We start from the raw sequence: 11,304 nt of genomic DNA on the forward strand, positions 1-11,304 counted from the left end.
CGTGGAGTGCTTTGCATTCTTCTGTAGTGTGGCCATGGTTGCGGTGGTAACAACAATATTTGGTCATGTCGGCGTTGGGGGGTGTAATTGTCTTGCGTGGAGGAGGGATTAGATCAACTTGGAGGGCTTCATCGAGGATGCGGGAGCGGGCTACGGTAATGGGGGCGTATCTAGTGAAGCGAGGTTGGCGGGGTTCGCGTGAGCGGGTATCAGGACGTGGGTTAGGATATGGGTTAGGATGTGGGGTGGGGTTGGCGGGGGTGGCTGCATAGTCGTTGCAGAATTTGGTGTGCAAGTTTTGCATTTCCTCCATGCGGACATAGTTAGCTGCACGCAACTTGAGCTCGTGCATGGAGGCAGATGGGTGGAGATAGACGTTGTTGGCGAAGGGGTCGGGTTGTAGGGTAAGGGCCATGCACTGGAGGATCATCTCCTGATTGAGGTGTGGTGTACGAAGGGCTGCCGTGCTGAAGTGACCTATGAACGCTCTGAGTGGTTCGTTTTGTTCCTGTCTGATGCCTAGGGGGGATGTGGTGGTAGTTTGATGTGGGCGGCTGCCGGCGAAATGGGTGGAGAACATGTGGGAGAGGACGTCGAAACTGTTGATTGAGTAAGGCGGAAGGGTTGTGAACCATTCTAGGGCAGGGCCCTTGAGGGTGGTGGGGAAAGCTTTGCAAAAGACTGCGTCTTGGGATGTGTATAGGGCGACATGGGTGATGTAGACCTTAAGGTGTTCGTCAGGGTCCGTTTCGCTAGTATAGCGATCTAGGGTGAAAGGTTCCCATTGGGCTGGAAGTGGGGTGTTGGCGATAAAGTCAGTGAAGGGGTGACGGCGCTTGGGCTGGTGGGGGGAGCAGGTGGGGTGGGATGGGATGGTTGATCATAGCGGGGAAGGTAGAGGGTAGGTTGTGAGGGGGGATATGGGTTGTCGGAAGATATTGTGGGTTGTATGGTGGAATATGTGTGGTGTGTAGGGTGGTGGGTATGTTTTAGGGGATCTGGGTGGTAGGGAGGGTAGCGGCAGGGGTTGGGGGTGCGGTAAGCCCCGGTTGACCAGATGGGAAGTGATGGGGATGGGTAGAGGTAACGGGTGTTTGTTGGGTGGTGGTGAAGGTGTGAGGGGTGGGGTTGTATTCACTTTCTTCCTTTGTGGGTTGGAAGGCCGGAGACTTCACAGCTTCAGAAGTTTCTTTGGCTTTTCCCTTCAGATTGGGGTCAGCCTCGATCCTTCGTCTCAGGCGAGAGTTCTGTTGCCTCAATGCCTCCATTTCATCAGCGCTGCGTTTCTTCAAATTCGCGAGTTCTTGTTGCATCTTTGCTTGGCCGTCTAGGATGGCGGCCAGATCAGGGGTGATGCCTGGAGGTCCAGAGGGAGCAGCATCCGCTTGCTTGTTCACTCCAGCCTTGCTACGGGTGGAAACCATCTTCAGAGAAAAACGGGTACTGAAGGTGTTCGTCTCGTGCCCCACGGTGGGCGCCAATTGTTCCTGCAGAGAACAAATAAGATGTGTTAGGCACAAGTGCCACCTTACCATGTAGTCCCCTATCTCTACAGTTGGTCTCTCCCCGGTTGATACATGCCAGCTTGAACCCAGGAGGGGTTACCTGTAGAAGAGTCTACGAAGCTCAAGTAAGTCAAAGCTCTTAGAAAGTCAAATTGGTGATTAATGAATGCGTACCTTTAATTCGTGGGGTCCATGCGTATTTATAGAGCATTAATGATGTTCGTTTACCTAATGGGTCGGGCCTTGGTTTGGGCCCTAGCCTGGGTTATGAGTGGGCCTGGGCCCTAACCCAGGCCCCCAAGGTCCATCGAATGCGGGGACCTCCATTTTACTAAGTCTTCGAGGGCGGTCTGATCCGTTTATTTCTTGGCTTGTCAGATGTCGTCCTTGGCCGTGTACTATCCGTGTTGGCCATTTTGTTGTTACTTTAGCCTTTGTTCATTTAAATTTGAGACCATGGCAGCCCAGGTCGTGTACTTGGGTTGTCTCTGGCATGTTCGTGAGGTTTATCATTTATATGGTTAAATTGACCAGTCCCAACCATACCCAAGTAGACGGCAATCAGAGAGCACGATGGCCGCCTACCACACAGACGCCTTCGCACAGAACCAGGCAGCCATCAGAGAGCATGATGGCCGCCTACCACACAGACGCCCTCGCACCGAACCAGGCAGCCATCAGAGAGCGCGATGGCCGCCTACCACGCAGAGCCGCTTACCACACAAGAACCCCTCCGTATGAACAACACGGTCCCCACCTAGCTCCACACCCCCCTGTTAAACCACGTGGCCAGCAAACCGAAGCCCGACAGCCGATTTCCACGCGAAAGGCATCCTCCCAAAAGAAAGCCCCCCTTTTTACGCATCTCATGGCCGAGCACCGGACGCCGCCAACACCTGGAAGACCTGAAGGACCCCTTGGTAAATTCTCCCCTTTTACACTAGATCCAAGAATGGCTAAAAAAGGAGTATTGGGCCAGAAAGCCCATCCCAGGTAGGACTCACAAGTAAAAAGGTAAAAATAGCACACTATCCTATGCATTCATTACGCATTAATTATTCTCTGAAACCCTGACATCACCAGTGCTGACTTAGGCATCGGAGTGTCTTTTGCAGGTCTCCTGCGCCGCCCTCAAGCCCCCTTTGACGAGAGAAGACCGGCCCCGAGAAGACGTACAAGACCCTTGGTTGACTTGTGGATTACAGACCTCGGTCCCTTGAGAACAATTGGCGCCCACCGTGGGGCCGAAGAGTATTCCACAGATCCAAGGTAAACCCCAGAAGCGAGATGGTGGCCAAGCGAAGCAGAACAGCAGAAGTCCCCCCGTTGGTGCCGACTGTGGAGGTTGGCGACGCCGGCCCCGCCTCGGAGGTGTCACGCATCCTGGAAGCTCAAGCCAGGATGCAGGAGGAGTTCGCGGAGTACAAAAAGAGAAATGCGGAAGAGATGCAAGCACTAAGGGAAGAAAACTCCCGCCTTAGGCGGAGAATCGAGACAGACAAAGCAACTGGGGAGCCAAACCCCCTCATTCGAGGATGGAGGCCCCCCCTCAGTCGAAAAATGACCCCCCTCCCTATTCAAAACTCGACGTCCATCCTACTGAGGACGAGAGCGAATACAGGCCCACCGCTCCAACCATGGGCGGCAATTATGGCTCCTTCGCCTCCAGAAGAAATCGCCGCCACCCCTTCGTGGACGGGATAACGGAGACACCTCTACCCCATAAATGGAAGGCACCAACAGTCACCTACGACGGAACCACGGACCCAGACGAATTTGTATCCATCTATACCAATCAAATAAGCTTGTACTCCACTGATGATGCAGTGCTATGCAAATCATTCTCAGTAGCCCTCAGGGGATCGGCTCTAGAGTGGTTCATGAGCCTCCCCCCCTACACCATTGACTCCTTCGCTACACTCACCTCTACCTTCACCACACAGTTTGACACAAACAGACGGCATGATCTAACCACAATCGCCCTCCTCAACCTCAAACAAGAAGAAGGAGAACCCCTACGAGTTTTCATTGATAGGTTCGGAACCATTGCCATGAAGATCAAGGACCTCACCCCTAACCTCATCTTGATGTACATGATGACCTCCCTCAGGCCGGGACCTTTCGCCGACGAGCTGGCAATGCGCCCCCCCTGAGTATGCAGGAACTTCGCAAGAGAGCGGCCATGTTCATAAGGGTTGAAGACATGAGGCGTTACCAGAACAATGCCCAACCCGCCCCAGCGCGGACAGAGACCAAAAGGACCAACAAAGAGCCCATTCCACGGGACCATAACCGTCCCTCAGAACGCAGACCAGCAAAATTCTCGAACTATGCCCCCCTCAACGCACCCTGGTCCCACATGCTCGATGAAGTCCTGCAAGCGGAGCTCCTCCCCCCACCCAGGAAGTATCAAAACCCGCCCAACGCAGATTTGAGCAAGTATTGTCACTACCACCGCAACAATGGCCACACCACCGACGAATGCGACACCTTACGAGATAAGATCGAAGAACTCATCCGAGCTGGACATCTAAGGCACTATATAAGAGAAGTTGGGGCGGGTCCACCCAGACCCCGTTACGACAGGAACGATAACAGGAGGACCGAGCGACGCAATGACCAACGAGTCGAGCGCCGAGAGCCCAGGAGAGAGCCAGCCAGAGCACAGAACGCGGAACAAAGGGAACCACCGCAGCCGCAGCCGCGACGAGCGGATGACAGACCTCCCCTACGAGGAACGATCAATACGATATCAGGAGGATTCGCAGGAGGAGGAAGGTCCTCTTCATCGAGGAAGAGGCACCTGCGGGCCGTCCAGCAAATACACGTAATATCCAGCCGAATGCAAAGAAGTATGCCGCCCATCACTTTTTCAGACTCTGACTTTCAGGGTACCGACCCCAACCAAGACGACCCCATGGTCATAACTGTAGAAGTCGAGAGCTTCGCGATAAAGAAGGTTCTCATTGATCAGGGAAGCTCCGTGGACATCTTGTATTGGAAAACATTCAACAGGATGCAGATACCCCTCGCTGACCTGACCCCTCACAATGAGCCCATATACGGATTCTCAGGCGAGAGAGTCCCCACCAAAGGGTACATCGACCTTCACACAACATTCGGAGAGGGAAGGCAGACCAAAACCATCCCCATTCGCTACTTGGTCGTCGACACCCACACGTCCTACAACATCCTCCTTGGCCGCCCATCCATCAACGCGCTGGGCGCCATAGTATCCACCCCACACCTTGCAATGAAGTTTCCATCCCCGGAAGGCGACATCATCACAGTACATGGCGACCAGCGCGCAGCCAGAGAATGCTACATGGCAAGCCTGAAACTCCCACTCCCACCCTTTACAACCCACAACATTGAACAATCCCAAGCCCACCCCACTCTGTACGGCGATGACTTGGACCCCAGACTAAACTCCGAAACACGCCTCGAACCCGTGGGCGAAACAAGGCAGCTCCCACTCGAACAACAAGGCCACTTCCTCCAGGTTGGAACTTCCCTTCCTGAAGGAGAGGTAGATCACATAGAGCAAGTTCTCAGACAGAATGCTGACCTCTTCGCCTGGACAGCAGCCGACCTCCCCGGCGTTCACCCTAGGATAGTCGCCCACCGGTTATCCGTTTTCCCTAACGCAAAACCCATCTCCCAGAAAAAAAGGAAGCTTGGAGAAAGTAGAAGACAAGCGGCTATGGCAGAGGCCGAAAAACTAAAACAGGCCGGTTTTGTCGGTGAAGCCCAGTACACAACCTGACTCGCCAACGTGGTGCTAGTCAAGAAACCCAGTGGGAAGTGGCGTATGTGTGTAGATTACACAGACCTGAACAAGGCCTGCCCCCGGGACGCTTACCCATTACCTAGCATAGACAGACTCGTTGATGGGGCCGCAGGACACGCCCTACTGAGCTTCTTAGACGCTTACTCTGGCTATAACCAGATACCCATGGCCGATGGAGATAAAATCAAAACCGCGTTCATAACCGAGGAAGCCAACCTTTACTACAAAGTCATGCCCTTTGGTCTCAAAAACGTCGGCGCTACATACCAACGCTTGATGGACAGAGTCTTCCAGCCACTCTTGGGCAAGACGGTAGAGGTATATGTCGACGACATCATCGTCAAGTCCCCCAACGCACAACGACACTCCTCGGACCTAGCGCAAGTCTTCAAAGCCCTACGCACCTACAACATCAGGCTCAACCCTGAAAAATGCACATTCGGAGTAGACGGCGGAAAATTCCTGGGCTTCATGCTCACGCAGCGAGGAATCGAGGCCAACCCTGAAAAATGTCAAACCATCATCAACATGAGAAGCCCCGCGAATGTCAAGGAGGTGCAGCGATTAGTGGGCAGACTAACCGCCATCTCGCGTTTCCTCCCCAAGTTGGCGGACAAGACCAAACCAATGATCCAACTCCTGAGAAAGTCGACAAAGTTTACTTGGGATGACTCCTGCGAGCAAAATTTCAACACTCTAAAGCAACTCCTCACCACCCCCCCGGTCCTAACCAAACCCGATCTCTCCCTCCCCCTTGTTATGTACATAGTCGCGTCTGCAAACGCCATCAGCTCTGCACTCGTCAAAGAAAGGGACAACACCCAACATCCAATATACTTTACGAGCCGCATCCTCCAAGACCCAGAAACGCGATATCAGATGGTAGAGAAAGTCGCCCTCGCAATTATAACAGCGGCGCGTCGCCTACGACCATACTTCCAATCACACACGATCATCATCAGAACGGACCATCCCATACAAAAGATCCTGCAAAAACCTGATTTAGCCGGTCGGCTATCCTCTTGGGCCATCGAACTGTCAGAATTTACAATCCGCTACGAACCACATGGACCCATCCGAGCACAATGTCTGGCAGACTTCGCCAATGACCTTCAAGAGCAAGCCCCTTGTGACACCTGGTGGACCATGCACGTAGACGGCTCCTCAAACCCGCTAGGGGCCGGCGCCGGCATAGTACTGGAAGGACCCGACAACGTCCTCATAGAGCAATCTCTACGTTTCACCTTCAAAACATCCAACAATCAAGCTAAATACGAGGCCATCATTGTCGGCCTCATTTTAGCACAAGACGTTGGCGCACGTAAACTCCTATGCAAGACAGACTCAAAGCTCACCGTAGGACACCTCAACGGTGAGTACCAAATCAAAGATCCCACCCTCGCACAATACTACCACATGGTAGTCTCCCTGGCTGAGCACTTCGACACTTTCCAAATTCAACACGTCCCACGAAGCGACAATACCCGGGCAGACATTCTCTCAAAGCTCGCTAGCACCAAAAAGAAAGGTCGTTACAAGTCACTCCTCCAACACACCCTAACCGCACCCTCCATTGAGCAACAAAACCAGTGCTTAAACATTACCACCACCAATACTTGGATGGAGCCTTTCATCAGATACCTAGAAACAGGGGTCATCCCGCCAAACGAAGAAAAAGGGTGGGTGCGGAAAGCGGCACGATACACACTAATTGGGGGCGAACTATTCAGAAGAGGCTTCAGCAAGCACCTGCTCAAGTGCGTAACTAAGGAAAAGGCCGACTATGTCATCCAAGAAATACACCAAGGCATCTGCGGCTACCACTCAGGACCCAAAACCATGGCCGCCAGGATACTACGCGCCGGATATTACTTGCCCACAATGGAAGAAGACTGCGCCACATACGTCCAAAAATGCGTCCAATGCCAAAAGCACGGGCCGGTTACACACATGCACCAGGAAGAACTGCACCAGGTCTCCTCACCATGGCCATTCTCAAAATGGGGGATGGACATAATCGGCCCTTTTGCAGCAGGGAAAGGCCAAGTCAAGTTCCTCCTTGTCGCGGTCGACTACTTCTCCAAGTGGATCGAAGCAGAGCCATTAGCCATCATCACAGCCAACCAAGTCCAGTGCTTCGTTTGGAAAAACATCATCTGCCGCTATGGAATCCCTCACACAATCATAACCGACAACGGCCGCCAGTTCATAGACAAGGGCCTCGCTGACTTCTACCGCAACCTGAACATTACCCACATAACGAGCTCCGTCGAACACCCTCAAACCAACGGCCAGGCTGAGGTCGCTAACAAGGTCATCCTCGGGCAATTAAAGAAACGCTTAGACGGAGCCAAAGGCAAATGGCCGGAAGAACTACTCGAAGTGCTATGGGCATATAAGTGCACCCCCCAGTCTTCGACCCACGAAGCACCATATACTCTAGTCTACGGAACAGACGCTGTCATACCAGTGGAAATTGGGGAACCCTCAATCCGACAACAACACCACGACACACAGATAAACGCCGGCTGCATGGCCACACACCTCGACCTCCTTTACGAGACAAGGGAAAAGGCACGCATCCGGGACTTGGCGACCAAATTAAGGGCAGCAAGAAGGTACAACTCCAAGCTGAAACCACGTTCTTTTCACAAAGGAGACCTCGTGTGGAGGATGGCTAGCAAAGCCCGCAAGCACGGAGGCAAGTTCTCACCCAACTGGGAAGGACCTTTCCGAGTACTTAAAGAGGTCGGCAAGGGAGCCTATCGCCTGGAAAAACTATCCGGAGAGCCGCTTCCCAACACTTGGAACATCTCTCACTTCAAATTCTATTTTAGCTGAACTACACTTATAATCTGATGTACTCTTTATAACCCCGACATTTTTTCCCTCAGGAGGGTTTTGGCTGGGAAGGTTTTAATGAGGCATCACCCATCAATGAAATACAAGTTTATGCATCTCTTATTTACCATAGCTCCCAGCCACTACTCTAAGTGCCGCTGGTCGAATAAATAAACTCCCAGCCACTACTCTAAGTGCCGCTGGTCGAATAAATTAACTCTCAGCCACTACTCTAAGTGCCACTGGTCGAATAAATTAACTCCCAGCCACTACTCTAAGTGTCGCTGGTCGAATAAATTAACTGCCAGCCACTACTCTAAGTGCCGCTGGTCGAATAAATTAACTCCCAGCCACTACTCTAAGTGCCGCTGGTCGAATAAATTAACTTCCAGCCACTACTCTAAGTGTCGCTGGTCGAATAAATTAACTCCCAGCCACTACTCTAAGTGTCGCTGGTCGAATAAATTAACTCCCAGCCACTACTCTAAGTGCCGCTGGTCGAATAAATTAACTCCCAGCCACTACTCTAAGTGTCGCTGGTCGAACAAATAAACTCCCAGCCACTACTCTAAGTGCCGCTGGTCGAATAAATTAACTCCCAGCCACTACTCTAAGTGCCGCTGGTCGAATAAATTAACTCCCAGCCACTACTCTAAGTGCCGTTGGTCGAATAAATTAACTCCCAGCCACTACTCTAAGTGCCGCTGGTCGAATAAATTAACTCCCAGCCACTACTCTAAGTGTCGCTGGTCGAATAAATTAACTCCCAGCCACTACTCTAAGTGTCGCTAGTCGAATAAATTAACTCCCAGCCACTACTCTAAGTGCCGCTGGTCGAACAAATAAACTCCCAGCCACTACTCTAAGTGCCGCTGGTCGAATAAATTAACTCCCAGCCACGGCTCTAAGTGCCGCTGGTCGAATAAATTAACTCCCAGCCAAGGCTCTAAGTGCCGCTGGTCAAATAAGTAAACTCCCAGTCACTGCTCTAAGTGCCGCTGGTCGAATAAGTAAACTCCAAGCACTGCTATAAGTGCCGCTGGTCGAATAACTTAGCTCTTGCCAACACTCTTAAATGTTGCTGGTCGAATAAGTAAACCCCTAGCCCCTACTCTAAAATACCGCTAGACGAACTTAATAACCACATGCCGCTACGTGAGAAAAGTTAAACATTCTGGTATACGTGAAATTAAAATTTCAGATGTAAAAACAAAGTATACACTAATAACACCGCCATTTCCATAAATTTCCAAATATAATTACAATGATAACATTCTTGTCCCCAAAGTTCAATACCGGCACATTCGCCCTCAAAACAAACCGGCAACACACCGACAAAACAAATTATAGTCCCCACATGGACATACAAAAAAGAACTAAACAAATTTCGGCGTCCTCGCCCCCAATATCTACACTAATGTTACTCTTCAACTTCATCCACCTCGTCGCCCGCCGCGTCCTCCTCCACGCCATCGGCTTCCTCATCAGCAACCTCCACCTGACCCACCCCCTCATCAACCATGGTGGCCGCTGGAGTCGTCACCAATGTATCTTCATTTGCAATAATGACCGCCTCCTTCTCAGCCTTGAGCCGGCTAATCTCCGCAACATCTAGCATACGACCATCGTATACATCCAGATTTACGTTAAAACGGCAGTCGGTCACAGACACCTCCCGATACAAGAACTCGGCTTGCCTCAAAGCCTTCTGGAAACCGTTCACATGTTCATTATACACGGCCTGCTGCAGACCAAAAACTTCACTAGCGGCTTCCTCAGCAGCAGCTTCTTTGGCGGCGTTCACCCCATCCAACTCCATTTGCTTAGCTTTCAATTTTTTCTCCAAACCCACAACACTCCCCTTCAATTTCTTCACCTCAGCCTCCAGCCTCGTTTTCTCATCCGCCCAAGCCGCTTGCTCGTGATCCCTTTGCGCCTTCAATGAAGCAACTTCCTCAGCCAACTTTTTCTTATCACCCGCAGCCAGCTCCCCCTGCAGCAAAGTCGCCACCCGCCGACTCAACACCATACCCCGCGCCAAGTACTCGCTCATGGCCCGCATAGTCAGCCCCGGATCAGCAGCCCCGACGACGGCTACCTCCTCGTCACTCAGCTTGAGCTCCACACCCTTCCTCATTTGAATCTTCACTTTCTCAAAGCCGCCAAGATCAGAGTTACTCGACCCACTGGACCCAACACCCCCGGTCTTCGCAAGAGCCCTCAGCCTCTTACGATCCTTCCCAACCCCCTTCATCTTAGAAGGAGCCGGTCTCTTGGCAACAGGAGGTCGATAAGTATCCACAACCAGGCCAACGAGGTTCGGAGCCTGCGACTGCCCCTCCCCCTTCGCGGCATTCGCCATCTGGTCTCTGATCTTGGCAAATAAGTCCACTTCTCCACCAACCTTTTTCGCATGGTGCGCCATCACACCTACACAAAGAAATTTTTCAGATTAGTCCAACACAAAACCAACAACAATAAATCAACATACCACATAAGTCACGGCCAGGGTTGTCCGTCAAATAACAGCAAACAACCCACTTCCCCGGCACCCTAACCGGCAACATCTCCAACACCTCCACCACCCTCCGGCTATCCGCATCCAAGGCCTCCTTCGCCAATGCATCCCTACGCGCCGGCGCACTCGTCCAATAGAAAGGAAACCTGGGCCGACCCTCGTCATCATAATATACCCGCCTCCCGGCAGGTAGCACCCGCACTCAAAAGAACCCATCCTTAAATCTCTTAAACGACTGCGTGAAGCCATCCAACAAACTAATTTTCGACCTGCCAACCAAAGATACCCAAGACAACGGATCCCTCGGACGCGTGACGTAAAAGTACAGGAAACTCTCGGGGGTTGGCGTCAGATAAAGCGCCTTACAAATCAACCGAAAAGCTTGCAAACTCCCCCAACTGTTAGGATGCAATTGCGTCGGCGCAACGTTTAACAACCGTAGAACCCCCATCGTAAAATCATCCAACGGCAACCGAACATGAAGCTTTGTAAACATACATGCGTACATATAGAAAAAATCACCTTCCAACCCCTCGCGACCATGACACACGGCCTCCACAGCACTCACCCTCTCAATAGCCACCATACTAGGGTCCGCCCCCCTTTCAAACAGATAGATGCTATTCATCCACGATCTAAACAACCTAGAC

The 11,304-nt window shown here is 51.9% G+C and overlaps 1 protein-coding gene across 1 annotated transcript; it reads left to right on the forward strand.

Annotated features, from left to right (window-relative positions):
- The first annotated feature begins 5,316 nt into the window (after nucleotides 1–5,316).
- On the forward strand, nucleotides 5,317–8,136 carry LOC114175313. The gene has a single exon (XM_028060096.1). It carries the CDS (start codon nucleotides 5,317–5,319, stop codon nucleotides 8,134–8,136), a length of 2,820 nt encoding a protein of 939 aa, XP_027915897.1.
- Nucleotides 8,137–11,304: the final 3,168 nt, after the last annotated feature.

Source organism: Vigna unguiculata, chromosome 3 (genome assembly GCF_004118075.2).
Source record: "Vigna unguiculata cultivar IT97K-499-35 chromosome 3, ASM411807v1, whole genome shotgun sequence".
Taxonomy (NCBI): domain Eukaryota; kingdom Viridiplantae; phylum Streptophyta; class Magnoliopsida; order Fabales; family Fabaceae; genus Vigna; species Vigna unguiculata.

Bases quoted from the DNA above. Each gene is read 5' to 3' on its own strand.
- LOC114175313 (XM_028060096.1), top strand. From the start codon at position 5,317: ATGTGTGTAGATTACACAGACCTGAACAAGGCCTGCCCCCGGGACGCT.